The following is a 27,205-nucleotide window of genomic DNA, read 5'->3' on the forward strand; positions in this document are numbered from 1 at the left end:
CATTCACTTACAATTACAGTTACTGTATAATAATGAGATGGTTTGTAAAATCATATTTTTAACTATTAAAGCAACACCAAGTGACTTCCTCTGCGGTCGCCCTACAGGTTGGAAGCGGAATTGTCCATTACCTCTGTCGTAAATAATTTAGCCTACCGCAGCCTACTGTCGCACGCACACGCTCGCTGTTTATCCAGCACCGGCTTTGGAATCAACAATGGCCAAGGTAGAGGTAGAGTATGATGCATGATTTTATGAAAGTATGATGTATTGCAACATCACAAACGAGCAATTGTAACGCTTGCCGTAAAGCAAGTCAAATTAGTAGTTTTCTTATGTCTCATTAGAACTACAGAAACGTGACCCGATCTGACTATCTTACATAGCGTGGATATATCAGATAAAGGACCGCAAAGCTGTGGCATAAGTGCATTTCACCATGTCACGACTTGATGAACCACTGAAACGATTTTGGAAACATTATTTTAATCTAAAAATTCTTACTTAGTGTTGCTTTAACAACTTAGGTATTCATTCAGTAGTAGTCCTAACAATTTTATTACACCGTTTTTTTTGTTAACAGAATAGCCCTATTCGGATGGGATTAGTTTTACAAGGGTAGATGGAGTAACGTAATTTTACCACAGGGCGTCTGTAATAATAATGATTATTATTATATGATTATTATTATAGTCTGCCATAACCCTGTAAGCCCTCCTCTTCCCTCCTCCTGACTTCCGAAATCACAAGCTGATCCTTTCCTCCCTTGAGGCTTTGGACCATGGCTTGGGTGGTGTTCGCCATCAAAAACCTGCCGTGCCAAATTGCACCACCACTACGACCTCCTGGTGTTTCAGCCTGGTTATGGCCCGGTCTAATGCCTGTGATGCGTCCCATCTTCTTCCTGTTCTGACTTGGACTTTGGCACTCTGTACCACTGGGTCAGGTGAATCTTTTAGTTATAACTATATACATATTTATATATATAAAACAGTTAGGTCCGGTTGAACGATGTATTCATTTAATTCAGAATTGATTATGTTGGATAAGACACATGCCTTTGGTGTGAGAGACCCGGGTTCGAATCCACTGTGAGACACCAATGTGTCCCTGAGCAAGACACTTAACCCCTAGTTGCGTGCGACCTCTGAAATATAGCAATTGTAAGTTGCTTTGGATAAAAGCATCAGCTAAATGAATTAATGTAAATGTTGGTAATAGGCACTTAACGCTAAAAGAAGTCTCGTGCCTCTTAAGTGCTTTCTACTTTCTTTTTGATCTGAATGGTAGCTGAGACCTAGTCTGAAGATTTAGGAACCTTTTATGAATAAGAGTAAAATTACGTCATTCTTAGAATTTTGACACACTTAAGAAACTTAATAATTTTACTCTGAGTGGCTTTATACATACAGGCCCTGGACGTTTTGACTATTTAATGACACATTTTAGATTGTGTATTAGATCCTATGAACGGAAAGGGGAGAATATAATAAATATTACAATAATGCATATCGATTAAACAGTGATCAAACGCTAATGACAAACATGTAAAATACTATTAATAACTAAAGCATGAATATTTTATCAGCATTGCAGTACACTCACCCCATTTTTTTTAACATGATTATTTATAATGATGAGTAATGAAATAATGAAAGGCAACAATAAAAAAACGCCTTCACATTATATAATACATGAGTTATGTGGGTCGCTGATCATTTTCAACATGCTCCAAACAATTATCGAGAAAATCAACCCAATTTTATAAACAATTTTACAAGCAATTGCTCTCCTGTGTGTTTGCAATCAATCAGAAGACTAGTGGTGTTAAATGTTAGAGCAAGTTACATTGTACTGGCATTAAGTTCACTTAACGGAACTATCATTAAACCATTAAATGAGTACATGGGGCAAGAGTATTCATTTCTGGGTAAACAATTACTGTAATATGCCAATCAACAAAGCCATCGACACACTGCTCTAAAACCTCATAAACTCATAAAAGGTTGGCAGTTATCAACATTAGCATCTCACCTGAGAACCGCCACCTCGTTGCGGAAGGCCTGAAACTGCTCCGGGGTTGGGTTGGTGACCTTCAATATCTTCACAGCCACATCTCCTACAGTGAATTACAGCGTGAGTTAACCGGGTCATTAGAGACTGAAGCTGACGAGGTTAAACCGATGCTTACCGTGCCATTTCCCTTTGTACACGGTCCCGAAGGAGCCCGACCCGATCCGGCTTAGCAGCATCACCTCATTAGCTTCAATCTCCCAGTAATAGCTGGAGTCTCTTTTATCCCGTGGCCGCTAAAAAACAATAACTTATGTTGGCACTTAAAGGGGTCATATGATGGTTCTAAAAATAACATTATTTTGTGCATTTGGTTTAATGCAATGTGTTTACGTGGTTTTAGGTTAAAAAAAGTCTTTATTTTACACATACTGTAGATTATTGTTGCTCCTCTATGCCCCGCCTTTCTGAAACATGTCGATTTTTACAAAGCTCATCGTTTTGAAAAGCGTGCTCTGATTGGCCAGCGATCCACAGCATTGTGATTGGCCCAAAAACCTTAAGCGTGACTGAAATGTCACTCCCGTTACCATATTTGCTCCCAAAGCAATAATTACAGTGTCATGATCCTGGAATCTTTCTCTTTTCTCTGTCTCCCTCTCTTGATCACTCACTCACCACTCGTTAAGCATACACCCATTATACACGCTCTCTCATCACTCTCAGCTGTTCCTACTCTATCCCTGCAATCGAACTAATCATTCCTACACCTGCTCCCCCTTTCGTCCTAATTGTGTTTGCTTCTTCTAGTCCTCCTTTTCCCCTGTCTTGTCGCCAGATTATTCATGGACCTACTTGAAGAATCACAGCGTTCTCACCTCTCGTTCCTGTCCTGTCATCAAAGAGTTACTGCTAGACGATAACCAGCTGCAGGTATTTTTCTGTGTATGCTGTTACTCGCAGTTTGAACTCAACCCAGCTCAAACTATTGCAGAGACCAGCGCCAGTATCCAGCCATCCTCTATGCTCTGGTATCCCGAGGTTTCCGAAGCCTGCAGTTCTCCTCCCGGGACCACTGTCTCTTTCTGCGCTACGCTGTCCTAGAAGGAAGATTTACGTTTCGTTTCTTCAAGTCTACTCTGCTGGCTTTTTATGTTCTAGATTAACTATTGACTGCAATATTCCGTTTACTTCTGATTTTGCCTGTGGACAGTTTCCAAAGCTTATTAAAGACTGTTACATTGCTACAGCGCATTTGGGTCCTTTCTCTCACATACCTGACAGACAGGTGATAATGTCGGTACTACAATATCAATTCGAGCCCGAATCTGATCCGGCAAATGCAGATGTCCAAGCTGATCCATCAACTTAGCCAGCACGACTGGAGCAGATCATATCAGATTGGTAAGGTTTTAGTTGATTGTGGACATAACAACTGATTATAATGACTTATACTGTCTTTTACGCGTCGCGCCGTGCTACGGGTGTAAGAACACTATGTTAACATGAAACCATGTCTGCATTTATGATCCTAGAAACGACAAGCAAGCGCTACTCTATATTGCTCAAAACTCACGTTTGAATAGTTAGTAGTAAAGGCTGCAGGCTGTGTCTGTGACCAGACTGTATTTGGCATCAGCTTTGTGCACAGCCGGCTCTGTAACACTCCTGGGTTCAGGAAACGGTTCTCTGAAAAATGCGCAGCACACAGTCGAATATTTTGGTTGTACTGTTCTGGAATAGTGTTGTAAATAAAGCTTAAGCACGGTTTTCTAATTGTGTCCTCTTTTAGAAGGCCCAACAAAGTAGTTTGGCTTTCGCAATGAAAAACACAGCATCTCCATGACATGGCAGCAACAATAACTATATAAAAAACAATAATAAAAGTTGTGCCTTCTTTCTTTGCGTGTACATGTGGGCGGTGTTATAAACTCTCTTCACACACTGACGTAGAGATGTGGAGGAGTGTGTGAACGAAGCGTTTTAGGAAGGCGTGGCTGAGCTTTAACGTTTATAAAGAATATCTCTTTAGGTCTGACACTTTGAGCTTTGTTACTCTGCAGATCTTATACTTGCACTAACCGCTACATAAAACAGTAAAGAAAAAGGAAAACAAGAAATCGCATCATATGACCCCTTTAAGAAAGTGTGCTAAAACCTCTTTAAGATCAGATTTTTTTGCATTGTGATATTCCTTTAACAACAATTAAGCACATTTTCCAACTAAATTATCATTACTGTAATGAATATTTATAATCATAAAGTACAATTGTACAGTATACATCATTGTGTGTATGTGTGTATATCGGTTTAGCAGTGGGAATATCATGGTGCTTGGATTACATGGCGTGACACTGAACGAGTATCATACTCATAAAGCACAGTATTTATATAGTTCCCCTCTACCACATGAAGTGATGTGCACAGTATTTTACGTTTCAGGTGAAGATGATGACATCATCTGAATGATTATGATCTAGTAGGTTGGAAACCGGCTTTTGTCTGCGATGTCTCTTGGTGTCGTTCACAGGTGTGGACTTCTCTTTGGCCCTGTTTACACCTGGTAATAAGAAGTGTTTTCCTCCGATCACAAGTGGATAGTACAGGTCATATGTTTATGGGTTAAACACGCCAAATATATTTAACATGTTTATTTTAAACAGGTGAGAAGGGGGACTAAAATGTTTTTAGCTTGTCCGCTTTCAACCACTTTAATAACTTTATACAACAAAGATGAACTGGACTATAATGCTATTTATTTCTAGATTTGCTGTACAGAAGAACCGAACTCTGTTGCGTTATTTTCCTGTTATCACTGTAAAGCTGCTTTTGAAACAATCAGTATTGTGAAAAGCGCTATAGAAATAAAGGTGACTTGACTTTTATAGGTAGTCGACAGCGCTTTTGACCAGATTGCTTTCATAGTGTAGACGCTCATGTGACCCTTTCAACCTGATTACGTAATTTGTGGCGCATCGCAGAGCTAGTGCAAGATGAGCATTTGTTGTTAAAAAAGTATATACTAAATGTTTATTCTTTTTTAGAAAATGGCTGATGGTTTGTCTAGATCAGACTCTTATTACTCGGCTGGGGTCGTGTAGAGACTTTGAAGCTGCACTGAAACTCACATTTGGACCTTCACATTTTTGGACACTTAAGTCAAAGCTTAAAACTATTCTTAAGAGCATTTCTGAGAAGTTTTACACAGATGGCCCCAGGTGTAAACTGTAATGCTGACCACTTGTGATCAGACCATTGAAAATACATCTTAGTACCAGGTATAATACCATTACCAGGGCGTTTATCTCTATGATACACTTACGAAAACCATGGTTACTATAGTTAAACCATGGTAACTACAAATTAACTATGGTTTTGCTACACTAACCATAGTTAAACCACAGTATTTGTTGTAAAACTGTGGTTATAGAACTGTATAGTTGGTTACTACACTTTTACTATAATAAAACCATGGTTAATTTTCGTAAGTATCAGAATGGGCTCCGGCCGGGTTCCTATCACCGCTAACATTTGCACGCCATGGTTTAGGTCGAAACCTGAGTTCTTTGCCTCCACTTCTAAGGACTGTCCACTGAAATGTATATGAACTACAATGTTTCTCTGCCTCGAAGACTGCAGCACGACACAGAAAGGTTGTGATATATAATTCTGCAGAAGACGAACCCGATTCTTCTCTTTCGAGTTTCCTGCAACAGTATTGTCTAAAGAGCAGACAGAAGGAGAGTCGCAGAGCTTACGATGGTGAGCTTCTCCTGCGGGCCGAGGGCCGGTGTGCGCTCCCTGGAGGCCACGGTGGGGACACTCGGCTGGGTCCGGGCCGTGGGGCTCTGAGCCGGAGAACCGCCAGCTGAGACACAGGGAAACTGATATACATCACCCCTATTCATGCCACAAATAAACCACAGTCTACTCTGATGATTAATTCTCACCTGAGCTGTGAACACGCATGGCATCCTAGATGAAACGCAAACAGAAGAGAAAAATATCAAAAAATAACACAAAACTGTTCAATCTTTTCACATTGCAAGACAGAAGCGTGTTGCTTGAGCAGTTTACACAATTACCTGTAATGTTGCTAATGTTATGATAGACAACTAGACTGATCATTCACTCACTTACGATCCTATAACTCCCTTCTTTATGTTCTTTAGAGCTGATTTTTGACAACAAACTATATGAAAGTCATATTTCAACGCACAGAACAGAAGCAAATGGCGAAGGTTTTAGAGCTTGCTAAGACAGAAGCAGCTAAGGACTTAAACCATGTCTGATCAGTTTTCTTTAGATTCCACCACTGTCTTATGCTCTCTCAGCTCACAATATCACTGGCCATTTATCACAGCGGCTGACCAGGAGAACGGGTCCGCTACATTTCAAATCAGTTTACAATTTGTAGTAATGTAAATTAATCAGAGCACAGATTCTCTTGTTTAATTTGATAAACTGTATAAAACTTAAAAGTTAATTAGAAATACTATAGCTGAGCAGATGTGCAGGGACGCAACACTACTTTACCCATTTATGTCTACTGGACCCACAAAGAGCACACAAAATACTTCCAAAGCAATAGAGTTTAATATTTGTAATATTTAAACCTGTTTGCTGCTTTAGAAATAAATGCAATCTTTGTACTTTACAGATATTAAAGCAAATTGTTACAACAATCCCAGTCTCCACAGCTAGACTATTTCCAGACTTGAACGGATATGTCAACCGCCCTCAAAATACTATACCCAAGGTTGAGTAAATCATGTTTGGTGATCAATACGACAGAGTAACCAGCTGTTTGGGTTGTGGAGTAGGCTTTATCGCAGCGAGAGTGTATGTTTAAGCACAGCCACTCATAGACTGACCTAGCTCACTCTTAGGGCCTTTCACACCTGGACATCGTTTGCTTATTTCCACATCAGAGACTTCATTCATTACAATGTTGAATTTTCTTCTTGGTCCGGTTAACTTTCACCAACATGTGTTTACTTCAAGTCACATGTGAGTTAAGCTGTCCTCTTATTGGTCAGAGTTTCCTCTGCTTCATCCATCAAGATGGATTGACGAGTTCACTCCGCAAGCTTATTGTGCCTTTCTCTGTAGCTGTCAAGACACACCAAACACTTACACGAATGTAGCCATCATTCCCGCTTAGGTAGAGCGGGAATCAAGGCTTCGTCGGGACAACATTCTGGCAACGCATGGAGAAGATCAATTCCACACTATATTTTATAATAAAGAGGCTCTCTTTGGTTTTCAACTGCGATAACTAATGTGTAGAATCACAGAATCAGACACTGCTGCTTTTTATAACACATTTCCCGTTATGAATTATGATAGCGCTTAGTTCGTTGGTCCGTTAGGTCGGATTGCTTTCTCACAGGGTTCGTACAGATACTGTCAAATGAAATTCCAGTATTTAAGGACTTTTCAAGCACTACTTTTTTGGTTTTCTAATAACTTAAATCAGAGATCTCACTTATCAAACAATATTTTTAATATCTTTCAACTTCTAAAAAAGGTAAATAGATAAACAAAAATAAACCAATAAAGCTAAATGGTACAAATAAAGTGGAGCAGATGCAATGACTGTGGTAACTTTACCCATTGAAAGGATATTATGACAAAGATATCGCTTTCCTTATAGGAGGTAAAACTAGAGGTATTTCGCATTTCATGGAAAGAAAGCACGATTGCATACAGAGAGGCCTTAAAAACTATTTTAGATTAACAGAATGCATAGATGATATAAAAAACTGGATGACTAGGAATTTCCTACTACTTAATTCTGAAAAAACAGAGATTCTAATTATTGGACAAAAAACTTCCTCACATAATTGTGATGCAGAGACAGAGTCGTGCGAATCCATTTGCAGAAACTTTATTAAAGATAAGCAGGCAGAGAGAATTCAGTAATGACAAACTGGAAAACAGGGCGGATCCAAACTCAGCAACGATACCAGGCAGAAAAAACGACGCGGGTCAATATATTGTGTTTTTATTAATTTGGTGCTATTATGCATAGCTGAGTAAACAACGCAGGTTAACTGTGTGTGTGTGTGTGTGTGTGTGTGTGTGTGTGTGTGTGTGTGTGTGTGTGTGTGTGTGTGTGTGTGTGTGTGTGTGTGTGTGTGTGTGTGTGTGTGTGTGTGTGTCGCATAAGATGTCTTTCCGCTGCTTGCAACTGGACTCTTTTGAGGAGACAGTGGATTTCCATTCATTTGTTGCCCTGATTGCACGCACTATGCGCGAATATAGTGCAGACTAACTCTTACTTGTATCCAGGGTAAATCTTCATCCCTTACGTGTGTTTTATTTAACTTAATACATCATAATCGGCTAAAACGCATGCGCAGGATACTTTACTTCCTGAACAGGTGCGCACCCGAGTCCGTGTTGCTTTCACACACGCGCGAACCGCAGCGCGAACAACCGAACCGAACAACCTCCAGGTAGTCTCGGGTTCGGGACACAGTGGGCACCCGGGTCCCATGACAGTGTTCACATTAGCGATTTTTCATGCGAACCGTGCCCCGTTCCGAACTAAACTGCCAGTGTGAAAGCCCCCTAAGTTCAATATTCAGGTGAGGGTGATCTTTGATGACCTGAGCGGGACATTAATGAGCGATCCATGACAATAATAACATAGAATACTGTCTAACACTTGATGGCTGCTCTGTCAAGTCCTCGTCGTCGGTTAGGAACCTGGGTGTGCTCTTTGATACCAATCTTTCATTTGAAAGTCATGTGTCTAGTATCTGTAAAACTGCATTTTTTTCACATTAAAAATACATCTAAATGACGTCATATGCTCTCAGTTAAAAATGCAGAAGGCAAGGCAAGGCAAGGCAAGTTTATTTATATAGCACATTTCATACACAATGGTAATTCAAAGTGCTTTACATAGAAGAAATTAAAATAATCAAAAGAAATCAGAACAATTAAAACAGTTTAGAATAAAAGATAAAATGAAGAAATAATCAAATGAAATCAGAGTAATTAAAACATTAAATAAAATGCAGTGCAAACAGTCGGACGAACAGTGGCACAGTGCTTATTCAGTAAATGCACAGCTAAACAGATGTGTTTTGAGTCTGGATTTGAATGTGACTACTGTAGGAGCACATCTGATCTCTTCTGGAAGCTGGTTCCAGCTGCGGCTGGCATAGTAGCTAAAAGCAGACTCGCCATGCTTAGAGTGAACCCTTGGTATTTCTAGCCGATGTGATCCTAATGATCTGAGTGATCTGTTGGGTTTATATTCACTGAGCATATCTGCAATGTATTGAGGTCCTAGGCCATTGAATGATTTATATACCAGTAATAATACTTTAAAATCAATCCTAAATGTAACTGGCAGCCAGTGTAAAGACCTGAGGACTGGTGTGATGTGTTCATATTTTCTGGTTCTGCTCAGAATCCTAGCAGCAGCGTTCTGTATGACCTGCAACTGTCTTGTGGTCTTTTTGGGAAGGCCAATGAGGAGTCCATTACAATAATCCACCCTACTGGTGATGAAAGCATGTACAAGTTTTTCTAAGTCTTGACTGGAAACAAAGCATCTAACTCTTGCAATATTTTTCAGGTGATAGTATGCTGATTTAGTTATTGCTTTGACATGACTACTGAAACTAAGGTCTGACTCTAGAGACACACCCAGATTCCTGACTTGATTTTTAGTTGTTTGACCCCTAGACTGAAGGTATGCGTTCACCTTGAGAACTTTGAGAACGTTCACCATCTTTGTTTCCAAACGCAATGACTTCAGTTTTGTCTTTGTTTAACTGAAGAAAGTTTTGGCACATCCAATTGTTTACTTCATCAATGCATTGGCAAAGGCTGGGGCTGTAATCGTTAGGCGATAGGGATAAGTAGAGCTGTGTGTCGTCTGCATAGCTGTGGTAAGCGATTTGGTTCTTTCTCATTATTTGGCTCATTGGGAGCATGTACAGGTTGAATAGGAGTGGCGCAAGAATTGAGCCTTGCGGGACTCCGCATGTCATGGATGTCCACTCAGATTTATGGTCTCCTATACTCACATAATAACCTCTGCCTCCTCAGTATGACCTGAACCATTTTAGGACTATCCCAGAAAGCCCGACCCAGTTTTCCAGCCTGTCAAGAAGTATTTTGTGATCGACAGTGTCAAATGCAGCACTGAGGTCGAGTAGTACCAGCACTGATAATTTGCCTGTATCAGTATTTAAGCGAATATCATTTATTATTTTTATGAGCGCGGTCTCTGTACTGTGGTGCGGTCGGAAACCAGATTGAAAATGGTCAAAGTATCCATTCGAGCTTAAGAATTTGTTCAGCTGATTGAACACAACTTTTTCAATGATCTTGCCTATGAAAGGAAGATTTGAGATCGGTCTATAGTTGTTTAATATGGTCTTATCCAGATTGCTCTTTTTCAGGAGGGGCTTGACAACAGCAGTTTTCAGGGAGGTCGGAAAACTCCCAGAGAGAAGTGAGGCATTTACCTCTTCTAGGAGATCTGCTTCTAAGCTGTGTAACACATTTTTGAAAAAAGATGTGGGAAGTGCGTCAAGGGCGCAGGTTGATGTTTTTAGGTGCTGTACGGTTTCTTCCAAAATTTTGCCATCAATTTCTTCGAAATCAGACATAGTGGCTACTTTCTCAGGCTGTTGTCTGATCTGCCTGACACCAGCGCAACTCAAGGATGAGCTGATCACCTTTCTGATATTATTGATTTTCTCAGAGAAGAAAGAAGCAAACTCACTGCACTTTCTCACTGAGAGCATTTCACTGGGAATCTGGCTTGGGGGGTTTGTCAGTCTCTCTACAGTAGCAAAAAGAGTGTGTGTGTTGTTTATATTGCTGTTTATAATATTCGAGAAGAAAGTCTGTCTAGCTTTGCTTAGTTCCTTATTGAAAGCATGGATGCTGTCTTTGTAGATGTTATAATGGACTACAAGTTTTGTCTTCCGCCACATGCGCTCTGCTTTTCTGCATTGTCTTTTCATATTTTGCACTGCTGTTGAGTTTCTCCAAGGTGCTTTTTGTCTGCCACTCTTCTTCCTGACTTTCACAGGAGCAATATCATCAATTACACTCTTAACTTTTTAGTTAAAAGAATCAAGGAGAAAATCAACAGAGTCAGCAGATATGCTTGGTGTTAAAGATATAGCCTTCATAAATAGTACACTAGTGTTCTCATTTAAGCATCTCTTCTTGACAGACACATATCTAGCTTCAATGGCAGGAGAGATCAATATATCAAAGAAAATACAAAAATGATCAGACAGTGCTACATCCTTAATAACAATTGATGAAATGTTTAGACCCTTACTGATAAGTAAATCTAGAGTGTGTCCACGATTATGTGTGGGTCCATGTACATGCTGAGTCAGATCAAAAGTTTTTTAAACAGTTTTGATTTCTTTTGCCATATTGTTTTCTGCATTATCTATGTGAATGTTAAAATCTCCAGCAATGGCAAAGCAGTCAAACTCTGAGGAAATTGTTGATAACAGTTCTGTTAAGTTCTCAGCAAAAGCTGGAGAGTATTTTGGAGGCCTGTAAACAATGATAAGTAAAATGCGTGGAGCACCTTTTAACACAATACCCAGATATTCGAAAGATGGGTAATTCCCAAATGATATTTGCTTACATTGATAGACATCTTTATAAAGAGCAGCTAAACCTCCGCCTCTTCTGACAGCTCTGCAGACACTCATAAAAGTAAAGTTAGGAGGGGCTGTTTCATTGAGGACTGTTGCACTGCAACTTTCTTCTAGCCAAGTTTCATTTAGCAACATAAAATCCAGGTTGTATGTGGTTATTAAGTCGTTGACTAAAAGTGATTTATTTTTAAGTGAACGGATGTTTAAAAGTGCTAACTTAACAGTCTTACTTTTTGTCCCCACAGCAATCTTGGTATGTCGTGTAATAGGCACCAGATTAGATGGGTTTGCTGTACGGCTTTTGAAGGCCTTAGACTTTCTATCATGTAATCGAACAGCAATAGAGAAAGATACAGGCACACTGGGTTCCCGCTTGTTCTGTAAACATTTGAGAAAGTTATTGTTATCATAGCGGGGACCCGACACATATCACTGAGAGCTGGTATCAGTTGTTTTTGGTTCACCTCGAGCCGCTGGAGGAGGGTGTGGGCCCTGGCGCTGTGGCAGAGGCCGAAGAGCTCTCACAGGGGGAGGGAGAGGGCGAGCTGGGCCCGTAGGCTTTGGTGGTTGTGGGGCCTGGCGTTTTTTGGTTGGTATCTGGGGGCTCGCAGCAAAAGAGTGGGATAGTCTAGTTCCAGCATGCACCAGTTGTTCCATTTTCTCTGAGAAGCACAGAAGTGGAGATGCTGGAGAGAGTGATAACGTTTCCGGTGAGAGGAATTGTTGCTCTGGTGTTATTGGAGGCTGTAATATGCTGTCCCGGTTTCCCTGGCTTTTTTCCAGAAAGTCGTCCTTGGGTGCTGTATCTTGGAGCAGTGCTGGTATGTCACAGTCTGTCTGTGGTGAGCTCTGTGGGCAGGGCTCAGCTGAGATTGTGTCCGTGTGGTGTTATCACTGTCCTTGTGTGATGTGTCAACCGCATGTCCATTCAGGTACTGAAGTGAAATCCTGTGGTCATTCATACTGTATCCAGGTGTGTGTGTGCCATTCAGGTTGAGTGGATTGGCACACATTGCAGAAGGATGACGGAGGGAGAAGTAGATATTGTCCTTTAGCACTCTTGAACCAAGTTTGTTTGGGTGGTGGCCATTCTGTTGAAACAGTTGCCTCTGACTCCAGAAAAGATTGAAGTTGTCAATAAAGTTCACTCCTTTTATATTGCAGGTTTTTTGCAGCCATGTATTAAGCCCAAGCAACCGTGAAAACCTGTTTGTTCCTCTTGCTGGGAGTGGTCCACTGATGAATGTTTGAACTTTCAGTCTTTTAAGTGTTTCAAAAAGTTCATTGAAATCCTTTTTAAGAAGTTCCGACTGCCCTTTATGAATATAATTCTTCCCCACATGAATGATGAGTCGATTTGCAGTCTTATGTTTCATCAGAATGTTCTCAAGTTCCCTGTTTACATCAGATGTTGTTGCTTGTGGAAGGCAGCACGTTGTTGTATCCCTGCTATTAATGTTTCTGATTACGGAGTCGCCCACTATCAGAGTCCTGGGCCCGGCTGCGCTCTGAGCTGAGTGCCGCTGTCTGGTCGACCTTGAGCCCCAGTTAGCATCAGTGTTAGCTACTGGCTGATTCAGTCTGTGTGCGATCACATTCATCAAATTTGGGGATTCCTCATTCATTAATACTTCAAATCTGTTCTCAAGATGTATAGGCGGTGGTAGGAGACCAGTGTTTGCAGTCCTTGTCAGAACCGTATCTGGGGTAGAGGATGCTACTGCAGTAATATGTGATCCTCGTGAAAATCTGATGTCTCACATGCCTTTGGGTCTCGCACCCTGTTTGTGCCATCGATTAGTAAAACGATCGGCTTGTTTCTCTACACTCAGTATGGCCTGTCGAGAAACACTAGATTCATGGGACTCACCGGCTGTATGCTGAGGACGTCCATGACGTCCAGAACAATTAGTTCATGCGTTCATGACATCAAGGCTAGATTATTGTAATGCTCTACTGGGTGGTTGCCCTGCACGTTTAATACATAAACTACAGCTGGTCCAAAATGCAGCCGCTAGAGTTCTTACCAGAACCAGAAGTATGACCATATTAGCCCGGTTCTGTCAACACTGCATTGGCTCCCTCTTAAACATCGTATAAATTTTAAAATATTGCTGATTATTTACAAAGCACTAAATGGTTTAGCTCCCCAGTACTTGAGCGAGCTCTTAACGCATTATAGTCCTTCACGTCTATTGCGATATCAAAGTTCTGGCCAGTTGATAATACCTAGAATATCTAAATCGACTGCTGGCGGTAGATCCTTTTCCTATTTAGCACCAAAACTGTGGAACAATCTTCCTAAATTTGTCCGGGAAGCAGACACAGTCTGTCAGTTCAAATCTAGACTAAAAACTCATCTCTTTGGCCTAGCATACACATAACACATTATAGACTTCTATAATTCAATGTTAGGCTGCATAGTTTAGATCAGCCGGAACCAGGAACACTTCCCATAAATCCTGATGTACTTGTTACATCATAAGAAGGATGGCGTCTACGCTAATATTAGTCTCTCTGTTTATCCCGAGGTTTACCGCAGTCTGCCGGATCCAGGCCATATCCAGATCTGATGAAGGACCAGCGCCTGGACACGACAACAATGCATCCCTGAAGTGCCAGCCTCATCAACCCTGTGAAGGCCTCAGGGACACCTCACCAAAATCGTCTCCGTACCGGTGTGATGACTCCGACCCCCAACCAGATGAACTGGATAAATATTGTTAAAGTTCTGATCCCGTCTGACTTCTGACCTGTAATGCTGCCTGAATCATAATCATACACTGTTATATATAAATAAAGGTGACTTGACTTGTTCAAACTGATTTTTTCTCCCATTAACATATGATTGACCTGAAGAATGAAAGCTGTATCATATACTTGTGAGCAATATATTTATGAGCAATATCACACTCATAGCCATGCGAAATGGCTCTATATCTATATCAGATGGTCTGCAGAGTTAATTTTGTGTGAAAAGTTCGTTTTATCTATAAAATTAAACACTAATTTCACATATATTGTCTTTCAATAATCCAAGCGTTTTTTCAAGCAACTTTCATAAATATGGCTGTTTTCAAGGATTTTCCAGGACTTCAATTTCCAAAAGTCAAATTCAAGCATTTTACGCACCTCGTACGAACCCTGTTTCTCACCTCAACCGAACCGAACCGAAACTGAGTTGAGTTTCAGTCAGACCGAGACCACCTCGTTCAGCCCATCTCTGAGCGATTGTTTCTGTGCGGATTCGAGCGCGATTGCCGTGTTTATATGTGTCTTAACGAACCGAACCAATAGAGAAAACAAGCCAGGTGAGAAAAGGCCCTGGGGAGTGTGAGAAAGCTGTCAGTCAAGCACTACCTTATGCCTGGCAGCGTTAGACACTGAGGAGGAGAACAATACCTACTCTTCTCTTCAGACAAGACTGCTGTTGGCACCTGGAGCTCGGGGACGTGTCTAGCTACTCACAGCACAACAACATGACAGAGAAGAGAAAACGGAAGAAACGGTGGAGTGAAAGAGAGAGGAGAACACCAAATCCAATCAATCATTTTAGGAGCTTGAGAGTTTGCCAACTGTCACACACACAGAGGGAAGTAGAGCTGAAGAGACGTGGAAAACAGTGTGTGAGGTGTGTGTACCTGGATCTGACTGGTGTGTACGGGCAGGGTTGTGCTGAGCATGTTGACGTTGGGTGTGGAGGTGGAGCGCAGTCTCGGTGTCAGAGCTGAAGGGCTGGAGTAACTGAACACAGGAGGGTTTGAGTGTCTAATGGATACACCAATAAACTGCACATACACAGACAAGCTTCTGCTAAAAAGGACCCTTGCAGTATCTAGAAACAAGAACATCACTGAAACTAGGGGATGGGGGAACTTGAAGACAAATAGCAAGTTTTATTCAAATTTATTACTCAAATTTCATAAAGCAAGATGGCCTTACCAACAACACACTGTATGTCATAGCTCCAAGAATCCACAAATGTTATTTAAAGAGCTTGCATAAAACCCAAACTAGATTCCTAGATTTTCCTGAAGAAAACTTTAGTGGCGTCTACCCAAGCTAAACTCACCGGTCCATGTGTTTTGAGTGTTAGCTGGACGGGCCAAGTCAAAAGAGACCACCATATATTGCTTGGGTCTCTTTTTTAATACATGTATATTTTGCATTTTATTTTTTTTATTTTACTATCCACCAGGCAAAAAGGTAAATGTGATTGCCAAGAGAAGTAATAGCATACCTCTCAACAAAACACAAATTATTATTGAAGTATGTAGAGTCCAAACGTTCCGACTTTGGTAACAGGTCGGTACTGAAACTTTAAAATTGTGACGCTGAGAGCGCTGTTGACGGATTCGTAAACACCTCTGATTGGCCATTGTGTTCACATTTTTAAAATTTCAGAACCGACTGGTACCGAAGTTGGTACTTTTTGACAACTCTAGAAGTATGTGAAGGATTAGAAAGGGTAATGTTTATTATATAGTTTTTTTCTGAGCAAAAGGAATTAGATGAAATATATGAACTGCTTTTGACTGCTTTGAATCTGCTTTGCCTCATGTAATGTGAATGATGATCACCTGTTTCGTGTGAGGGATTCCCTCATCCTCCGAGATGTGAGTGTAGGCAGAGACGGCGTCCCACTTTCACCCGGAGTGGGAAACAATCTGTCAAACGCATAGCAGTCAAGGGTCGTTCATTGAGAAATAATTCGACTCATATGGAAAATGAGAACAATTGAAAAACCACTCAGACTGAATGGGGAATTTCTGTATAAACAGCCACTAAGCTTATACAATGATGTCGTGTATAATCTTTCTCAGCAAATAATGATGTGAATATTCACAGTTCAATTGATCAATAAATCAGCATATCATGTAAACAATCAGATACTTTTTAATCGACTGTGACCCCTAATTTTAAGTTGTTGGGTGTTTTTTAAAAGGCTGATAAGGAGTAAAGCGACACTCACAGCAGTTGTCGGATGTTAGTCCAGTCTACACACATCGTGGGCACTCTTGTGCTGCAGTGCTCATGAAACTTGTAGCCACACGTTTGGCACCGGAAACCGTTTAACAGGAACTTCTGGCATATGTCGCAGAAAGCCAATTTCAGAAACGTTTTCCTAACCTAAAAAAAGAAATAATAGTTTTTATTTGAACTATGAACAGAATTCTTCCGGTGTGCAGAAAAGGCCTGTATAGCACTCACAAAGTTGTGTGTGGTTAAGGGGACATGGTCTAAAACCTCCACTAGAAGCTCCTCCCCGATGAGCGAGGTCGAGTCTGTGCTCCAGTCCATACGACACTTCTTGCTGTAAACACACGCTCACCAGTTATGAGGGACAACACCAATGTAAAGCAGACACATTATGAACAAAAGTTACTTGACAACAACAGATCCTATATCAATATCCCACCAAATGAAAACCTTTAAATAAGGAATAGTTGCTGGTACATGTCAAGCTATTCCTGTCATGTGTACACACACTTTTCATTCAAACACAGACACACAAGCACTGGCCGTGGCAATGAAAAACCATACTTGGAAATTTGAGGCAGATATGATAAATATTGGCCGAAATTAGATATTTTCACAGAATTTGACGCACATGTATGAGCGCACTTTGAGGACACATTAAAAAGTGGTGGGATTGCGCCAATTGTTAGAGCTATAATTAAACAAAACATGAAATGAGCACTAACTACAATACAGTATTTAGCTGTAAAATGCTTTATTTTACAAATGCCTTAGCGTATCATTGCGAAACTCTGTATGTGTTATCAGGACTATGCCTTGAAGGTACTCAGGTTCTAGAACAGCGCCACCTTCTGGTAAAATTTTATACATTTCAAAAAATGCTAATAATGTTTGATTAATTTTGCCTATTTTAATTAAACTGATCTTGATCGATTTCTTGAGTAATACCGACAGCAATTATACCAATCATGCCATATTTGCTTGAATTTGCTGTCCGCCATCTTTATTTTCTTTGAAAACATACTTTTTCGAACTCCTAGGCCGTTGGTCCGATTCACACCAAAATTTGCCCAGATCATCTTCAGACCATGCCAGGAAAAGGTTATCAAAAGCTTTTCAATAGATCAAGCCATCCTCGAATAACACATCAATGATGCCAAGCTGATTTTGAGGCTGAAATTGGCAAAACTTTGGCATATTGACACCTCACACTGACCACACTATATTAATTTGGTAACAGCGCCACCGATTGTTCAAAAGTGATAAGCAAGTTAATAATATTGCAAGTGATTGGATTTGTGATATCTCTGCCACCTCATTGTAGCAGTTTTTCTGAAGCTCACTGCCATGCTTGCATGTCCCGTTGGTCCTTTTTGGGCTTGGGCCCGATAATTGCTGCTTGCAGCTATAATAATAATATTATTATTTCTAAGAAATATCATACAAGATATTTTTTCATCCATGTTTTACATTTTTACAGTTCTATTTTGCAGCATTTTATTTGACAAACATAAAAATGCAATGTTTTGTTGTATATTAATGGTTATATTTTCATTTGATTAAATTTTAAAAGCTTGATTAAACTGTTAAAGTTTATTTACATTTATAAACCCTCATCCTTCCCTCGGGTCATCTTGACCCAAAAAATATTTTAATATAACCCAGAAAATTAAAAATATTAATTTGAGTGTTCATCGGAGGGGTCCAAGACCCCACGACTTTTGTCGCACTTGAACAAATCCTTCCCTCGCAGGGGTCAATTTGACCCCAATAGGAATGACTGTGTCACAGTTTCACCCCTCACATTTGTTTCCCTGTCTGTGTTTCCCGCCACTGATCAGTCACCATGGAAATCAATCACCTTCATCACAGCTGTTAGTCATTTGTAAATTATCTCTTTGTATTTAGTTCCTGCTTGTGCTCTGTCTGTTGTCCGGTATTGTTTGTATCACCCGTATGTGTGCGTGTTCCCTTCGTCTTCTGGAATAAACTGCTATTATTTGGATTTGCTTGCCTTCGTGAACTCTTTTGAACTTGCCTCTCCCAGCATCGTGACAGAGTACCGGACCAAACTATGGCTGGTACTCCTTTTGATTTTGAGTTTGGAGAGGAGTTTTGTCTAGCCCCTGTTCTGTTGCCCGAACCTGTCAATCCCGATCCTGTCATTCATCTGCCTGTCTCGTTAGCCCCGCCCAAACTCCCTCTCCCACCACCTCTCCAAGGTTTCCCGAACACTATATATTTTTTTGGTTTCTGCATTGGACTTCAGTCTCTTCCCCAGTCTCCACCCATCTGTACCACCCCGACATCTCTGTCACCCTTCAGTCCCTCGTTAACACTTCTGCCTCTCAATAGTGGGGTACCTCATCGGACCTGTCGGGAGCCATCTTCTCCTGAAGAGCCAGAAACTTCGCCTGCAGCCTCGGTACGCTACGCTCTGCCTCGACCTGTCGCGTGGCTCCCGAAACTGCGCTCCTTCCACCCTCGACCTCGGCGTGTACCATCGACTACTCGGTCTCGCCGGACTCCCTCGGCATGTCGCTACACCGAGGTCAGACAATCCCTTCACCTCTGCTGCGGACTTGCGAACCGTCCACTGCTCTCTGGTTCTCCGCCCCTTCTGCTACGGCTTGCTCCGCCCTACCTCAGGCTCCACCTCCACCCTCGGTCGCTCAAACTCGCCCTCAGACCTCCGGATCCCCACCTCACTCTCGGGAGGTCGTCGCCATGGCTCCGTCGCGGTCACCAGGATCTTCACCATCTCTCCACTACCTCGGCTCATTGACTGGGCGGTGGGCTCCATCCTCGCCGTCGTCACCTCCGGTCACCCCCATGGCGGCCCTCGTCACTATTCCTCCATGGCTCCTCCCTCCGTCGACGCCGCCATGGGGCACCACTCTGGCTGTGGCCTGGGCACCTTCAATCACGCCCCTCCCCAAGGCCCTTCCCTGGCTCTAGCCAGAATCTGCACCACCCTGGACCCTTCAGTTCTGTCTCCTCCCTGACATCCGTCCTCCGCCCGAACCTCCTCCAGCTTCCTTTGCCTACCCTTGACCATCCCTTGGGCATCTCCTGGCTCCTTGCCTGCGGCCTCGCCCACCTTCTAGACCCTCCATCCCTACCTTTATTCTTCTGTTACGACGCGAGTTCGTGCCTACCGAGAGGGGCATTATGTCACAGTTTCACTCCTCACATGTGTTTCCCTGTCACTGTGTTTCCTGCCACTGATCAGTCACCATGGACACCAATCACCTTCATCACAGCTGTTAGTCATTTGTTAATTATCTCTGTGTATTTAGCTCCTGCTTGTGCTCTGTCTGTTGTCCGGTATTGTTTGTATCACCCGTATGTGTGCCTGTTCCCTTCGTCTTCTGGAATAAACTGCTATTATTAGGATTTGCTTGCCTTCGTGAACTCTTTTGAACTTGCCTCACACAGCATCGTGACAGACTGGAATGCAAGGAATGATTCAGTACACATAGAAAAACCTAAAAATTCAAACTAAAAATTCTAAAACTTTAACAAAAAATTAGGACCCAGAGGAACAGCTCATTTGCTCCATATAGAGCTATAAGGCCATCTAGTGGCAAGAATCATGAAATATCATGTAATACTATTTTTTTTCACAAGAGGGCGGCAAAGACACTGTACTTAAATTACTAAATTAATATTTATTTATTATTTACTGATCAAATCTAGTAATTTAAAGGTAAATAAAATAACAAAAAACTTGCATTAAAAAAATAGAAAAAATATTATCAAAATGAAATAAACTTTTTGGACAAAACAACATATTAAGTATAATTTTTTAGGGCTTTGGGTCATTTTGACCCGCAAGGGAAGGATTTGTTACAGAACGCGAGGGAAGGATGATTCAATCATTAAACACAGAATCCTAAATTAAATGGTAGCTACTCTGTTTATATTCATTCTCAATGTCTAAAAAATATGTGGAGAGCATTTCCTTCCCCATTAATGGTGAAAATCATGTGGATAATATCAATATGGATAATATTTCTGGCCACATCGCTACCAGCTGGCCAGCCTGGACCTGAGGTCTGCGGCGAGTGTGCACTGACCTCCTGTGTCCGGGATGGAGACTGAAGACAGCGCAGCACTCCGGCTGCAGCCCTCGAACCTTCAACGCCTTGATCAAGCAGCTGTGCAGCGTCACGCCGGCTCGCACACTCACCTGCACACACACCCAGCCATGAACACGTCACACTCACCTGCACACACACCACCAGCCATGAACACATGCCACACTCACCTGCACTAACACACACCCAGCCATGAACACATGCCACACTCACCTGCACACACACCCAGCCATGAACACATGCCACACTCACCTGCACACACACCCAGCCATGAACACATGCCACACTCACCTGCACACACACCCAGCCATGAACACGTCACACTCACCTGCACACACACCACCAGCCATGAACACATGCCACACTCACCTGCACTAACACACACACCCAGTCATGAACACATGCCACACTCACCTGCACTAAAACACACCCAGCCATGAACACATGCCACACTCACCTGCACACACACCCAGCCATGAACACATGCCACACTCACCTGCACACACACCACCAGCCATGAACACATGCCACACTCACCTGCACTAACACACACCCAGCCATGAACACATGCCACACTCACCTGCACTAACACACCACCAGCCATGAACACATGCCACACTCACCTGCACACACACCCAGCCATGAACACATGCCACACTCACCTGCACACACACACCCAGTCATGAACACATGCCACACTCACCTGCACACACACACACCCAGTCATGAACACATGCCACACTCACCTGCACTAAAACACACCCAGCCATGAACACATGCCACACTCACCTGCACACACACACCCAGTCATGAACACATGCCACACTCACCTGCACACACACACACCCAGTCATGAACACATGCCACACTCACCTGCACTAACACACACCCAGCCATGAACACATGCCACACTCACCTGCACACACACCCAGCCATGAACACATGCCACACTCACCTGCACACACACACCCAGTCATGAACACATGCCACACTCACCTGCACACACACACCCAGTCATGAACACATGCCACACTCACCTGCACACACACACACCCAGTCATGAACACATGCCACACTCACCTGCACTAAAACACACCCAGCCATGAACACATGCCACACTCACCTGCACACACACCACCAGCCAAGAACACATGCCACACTCACCTGCACACACACACCCAGTCATGAACACATGCCACACTCATCTGCACACACACCCAGCCATGAACACATGCCACACTCACCTGCACACACACACCCAGTCATGAACACATGCCACACTCACCTACACACACACCACCAGCCATGAACACATGCCACACTCACCTGCACACACACACCCAGTCATGAACAGATGCCACACTCACCTGCACACACACCCAGCCATGAACACATGCCACACTCACCTGCACACACACCCAGCCATGAACACATGCCACACTCACCTGCACACACACCACCAGCCATGAACACATGCCACACTCACCTGCACACACACCACCAGCCATGAACACATGCCACACTCACCTGCACACACACCACCAGCCATGAACAGATGCCACACTCACCTGCACACACACCACCAGCCATGAACACATGCCACACTCACCTGCACACACACCCAGCCATGAACACATGCCACACTCACCTGCACACACACCCAGTCATGAACACATGCCACACTCACCTGCACACACACCCAGCCATGAACACATGCCACACTCACCTGCACACACACACCCAGTCATGAACAGATGCCACACTCACCTGCACACACACCACCAGCCATGAACACATGCCACACTCACCTGCACACACACCACCAGCCATGAACACATGCCACACTCACCTGCACACACACCACCAGCCATGAACACATGCCTTTGGAAAATTATACTGGCATTTTATGTAAGAAAAGCAGGAGCTGGCCACTGGATTTGATAGTCTTCAAAATTCATGGCAACAATAATATTTAAGTTGAGGCAGATTACTGTTGAGGAAATTGTTTCAATCTCTTGCAACTTTATTACTTAGAATACTGTAATATCTATAGTCACACACCAGTTTAGACCATACTCTTCTGCACTACTGAGTGTTTAGCACCAGTCCTGTCCCCGGCTGAAGCCCAGTGTTTTGTAATATTTGTTGAATATGACTGAAATGCTATTTCCTGCCGGTCTGTGAGTTGAGTTGAACTTGTCGGTTTCTGTTTGTTACAGAGCGGAAATTCGTCTTTGACACTGGTGAGATTCAAATTAACGCTTAAAAACACATCACACATTAACAACACAAACACATAATTAACTAAATTAAGCAATTAAACACTGTTCCAATCATTCCAAAAAAACAAACACACGCTATAATGGCAGCCATTCTATTGTATCCCTTTAGAAAATTTTACGATTTAAGATAATCACTGCCATTGGGACAAACAATTTTTAATACACGTTTCTTCTGGCCAAATTAATTTTGAAACTACACCTGATGGGAGCAATTCAAAAGTAGAATGAAGGGGGTGAGTATGATCTTAAAAAAATCGCAATTGCCGTTTTTTCCATAAAGCAATCAAACAAGCCCTGAAGTGGCTGTTGGAGACCTCTCTCATGAACACGGGTCTATGGCTCTCACCACTGTCCTCTGCTGGTTGGGCAAGAACACTCGGATGGTCCGGCTGGTTTGGGGCTCGTCTGAGGACTGGCGCCGAGGAGACTGGATCATACAGGAGCTCTCAAACACACACTCCTTGGTTCCCAGGCCGTTGGTGACGCTTCTCCACACTCCCTGAAGCTGGTCCATTACGATGCCCTCGCACACTTACGTCTGGGGAAACAGCAGACAGAACAAATGAGTGTGATGTGGAGAGCTGCTCAGTTAAAGGATGTTGTTACTACACTGTAATACGCTGAATCACTAAGGAACTCTTCAGCACAGTGTGAGGTACCAAATACCCATAAACTATCACTATTACTGAACTTTGATGGCAGTTCCAACCTGTGTGTAAAATGCTGCATAATCACACAAGATAAAAAAAAAATCTTGGGCCATGAATAATAGCAGAGATCAGCTTGCTTGGTTATGTATGGTTAAGGCAATGTGAGTAAATCACTCGCGTATTATGCGAGCAAATTTCATGCTAGGCGACTAAAAAATGTCTTTAATTAGCAAATGGCTACTAAATTGTACAATTTCAGTCACCTGTGATTGAGTTAGAGGCAAAAAATAAGTTTAGTGCAGAATATAATTTCATTAATGTTTGAAAAGATAGCCACATTTGGTTTTTGACCATTAAAAATGGGTAAAATTCAACAATTTGAACATGGAGTCGCATTGGGATCCCCATTTCTATGTGATTGAACCATATAAGGACCTTGAAAATAAAGATTTCAAAGGAGAAGATTATTAGAATTAGACTATCTAATTTTGAAACAATGAAAACAATATTTATTAATAATTAGTTTGTTTGTGGTGGGGCTGATCACCCAGTAAAAAAACAAAAAACATTTTAAATCACAATTTTAAGGTAGGGTAGGCGATTTTCTGAGAGGCTAGCAAGCCTCTGTTCAGAGAGTCTCCAAAGCCTCCTCCGAAACACATGAACACACACAGCACTGACGGAAAAACATCATGAGACGAGACGGTGTTAAACTACCTTGCACACAACATTACAGTAATGAACTCAACTCAAACATGACAATCTAGGGCTCAGGTCAGGAAGCAGACAGTCTGGCTAAACCGACCGTCTGCTAGCTGTCTCATTTCACTGAGGTAGGGCCGCACAATTAATCGAATTTCTAATTGCGATTACGATTACGGATGCCACGTTACGTAATCATTCAAAGCCACGATTACAAAAGAATATCCACTCTGCGTGTGTTTTTAGAGCATAAATATGTTATGAGAGGCGAATCACGGCTACTTCAGAAAACCCAGCACAATATGACATACCAGGCAGTGACGTAAGTGTACGCTGAAATAAAAACACTTTCACCTCAGAAAAAGGACTTTACTGTCCTGTCGCGTACTGTGCTCGTAGCGAGCATTCTTCAATTGCACGCGCAACTGCGGCGGCGCACGCTGTGTATCGCTTCACTGTATAAAGTGCAAAAGAAACTACAAGCATGCAACGTTGTTACAATGTAAATTAGTATGTCACGATATAAAAGTAAAATACCAATAAATCACGTGTTAGCTGAGAAGGATTTGCATGCAGGTATGATTTTCATTCTATTCACCAGGAGCTGTTTCATTAACAGTTCTTGTTAGTATATTGTGTATTCACCATGCAAACTGTCGTTTCCATAACCCAAAAATGCCACTTTATTTTCACTTTGTGTTATTTTTTATATTTTTAAATGACTGTGGTGGCTCATATCAACATTGTATTAACAAAAACTAGTTTGGGACTGCTATATTTAATTTCTTTAGCATAGTCCTAATGTTTTTCTAGTCTTTAATATGAGTCATACAATTGATGTGTATGTTAAGTAAAGGGGGACAGTACTTGTGTGTGTGTTAACAATTTGTGTGTAAACATGTATTATAATATGCCTATATATATTCAATGTAAATTGTAATAATCGTAATTAATAATCGCAATTACAATTTCAAGGGAATAATCGGCAATTATGATTTTTGTCATAATTGTGCAGCTCTACACTGAGGTCAGATAAATCCCATCACATAGAGACTCTTTCACCTAGATATCATATAGGCCTAGAGACTGTGTCTGTTCCCCGAATTAGGACATACAAAAAACTTTCAAAAACCCATCTAAGGGTAAAAATTTAATTGATGTTCAACAAATAAAAAACAGATATTACACAAATGAACAAATGATAAAACTTCGGGTTTCTGAATATTCGATCCCTTACTTGACAAGCACTTATTGTTAATGATATGATTACAGACTTTTACATTTCATGGAAAGAGAACACGATTGTGTACAGAGAGGCCTTAAAAACTGCTAGATCTGCTTATTTTCCAACCTTGGGTTTGGGTTCCAACAAAACCCAAGGTATTTATTTGAAACAGAGGCTAAACTAATGAAAAATAAAGCTTCAAGCCCAGACGTTTGCAAGCAGCGCAGCAGTAATGACTTTATGAACTTTTTTACTTACAAAATTGATAATATCAGGGAGAAAATTAGAACTATGCAACCGTCTACTACAGTATCGCATCAGACGGTGCAGTGTAGTCTCACTGACGAAAAATTTGAATCATTCATTGCTACGGCTGTGACGGATTTTTTCTTACCGCGGTGAAGAAGCAACAAATCTCGCGGTTTGGCGGTTAACCGGCGGTTATTTCCTCGCGAGGCGGATACTTTTGTTCGACAAATACGGCATACTGGCTCGTCCAAATTTACCGAATGCCCCTTGTCACCTGCCTCAAAGCTAAAATGTTCCCAAATAGGCGACACAGTATTTGGCTTAGACACTAGATTCGTGGCCATTTTTTGAATAATGTCATTCGGCTAGCGCCGTCAACTGTTATTGCCAATACCACATAAGAGAAGTTTTGCTGCTTGCAATTAAAATCTAACTCTAACTGTTTACGTTATGCTTTTGTCTTTTATGCCTGCGTTTGTGTGTATATAATTGAACATTATTTGTAAACATCACAAGTACTGAAACCTAGCAGTTAATTATTAATAATCAGACACACACAAAAAATAAATCCCCCATATGTTTAATGGACTGTCCCTCCCTTGCGCTGGAAGCTTTTTTTTTTCTCCAGCAGCCCTTGAACATAGGACTCGCGGAATACAGTAAATTATAAGCAAAGATTAATGTGTTTGTAGTTCATATCACACACCATATGCACTCCTATAACATTCAGCAGAGAAAAAAAAAAAGTGCAGTGATGACATCACACCGCGATAGGCATCTCATTAACGCGATATTGCGGTGATGCGGTTATCGTCACACCCCTATTCATTGCTATAGGAGAGGGTGAATTTTATAAACTCGTTAAATCATCTAAATCGACAACATGTATGTTAGACCCTATACCAACTAAACTAATGAAAGAGATGCTTCCAGAAGTCATAGATCCTCTTCTTAACATCATTAATTCATCTTTGTAACTAGGATACGTACCAAAAACTTTTAAGCTAGCTATGATTAAACCGCTTGTTAAAAAAACGCAACTTTATCCTACAGAATTAGTCAATTACAGGCCGATCTCGAATCTACCTTTTCTATCAAATATATTAGAAAAGGCAGTATCCTCACAACTATGTTCCTTTTTAGAAAGAAATGGTATCTGCAAGGATTTCCAGTCAGGATTTAGACCGTATCATAGCACTGAGACAGCTCTCATTAGAGTCACAAATGATTTGCTCTTATCATCCGATCGTGGTTGTATCTCTCTATCAGTGTTACTCGATCTTAGTGCTGCATTTGACACCATTGACCACAACATTCTTTTAAATAGACTCGAAAATTATGTTGGCAT

The 27,205-nt window shown here is 41.7% G+C and overlaps 1 protein-coding gene across 7 annotated transcripts in view; it reads right to left on the minus strand.

Annotated features, from left to right (window-relative positions):
* Window positions 1–27,205, minus strand: part of LOC143724567 (RAF proto-oncogene serine/threonine-protein kinase-like) — an 82,991-nt gene that overhangs the window by 40,748 nt on the left and 15,038 nt on the right. For 2 of the 7 annotated variants that reach the window (XM_077217715.1, XM_077217711.1), the window contains exons 2-12: window positions 23,378–23,569; window positions 20,729–20,841; window positions 16,881–16,983; window positions 16,642–16,799; window positions 16,250–16,336; window positions 15,311–15,413; window positions 15,076–15,129; window positions 5,964–5,988; window positions 5,772–5,881; window positions 2,192–2,309; window positions 2,035–2,119 (exon numbers count right to left, since the gene is read on the minus strand). In XM_077217715.1, coding sequence (XP_077073830.1) covers window positions 2,035–2,119; window positions 2,192–2,309; window positions 5,772–5,881; window positions 5,964–5,988; window positions 15,076–15,129; window positions 15,311–15,413; window positions 16,250–16,336; window positions 16,642–16,799; window positions 16,881–16,983; window positions 20,729–20,841; window positions 23,378–23,545 — 1,124 coding nt within the window. In that variant the 5' untranslated portion in view covers window positions 23,546–23,569. Of the gene's footprint in view, window positions 1–2,034; window positions 2,120–2,191; window positions 2,310–5,771; window positions 5,882–5,963; window positions 5,989–15,075; window positions 15,130–15,310; window positions 15,414–16,249; window positions 16,337–16,641; window positions 16,800–16,880; window positions 16,984–20,728; window positions 21,119–21,206; window positions 21,279–23,377; window positions 23,570–27,205 lie in introns of those variants that run through there. The other 5 variants (XM_077217717.1, XM_077217716.1, XM_077217718.1 and 2 more) reach the window with 5 other exon arrangements.

This window comes from Siphateles boraxobius, unplaced genomic scaffold (genome assembly GCF_051911475.1).
Source record: "Siphateles boraxobius isolate OS27281-9 unplaced genomic scaffold, OSU_SipBor_1 76, whole genome shotgun sequence".
Lineage (NCBI taxonomy): Eukaryota > Metazoa > Chordata > Actinopteri > Cypriniformes > Leuciscidae > Siphateles > Siphateles boraxobius.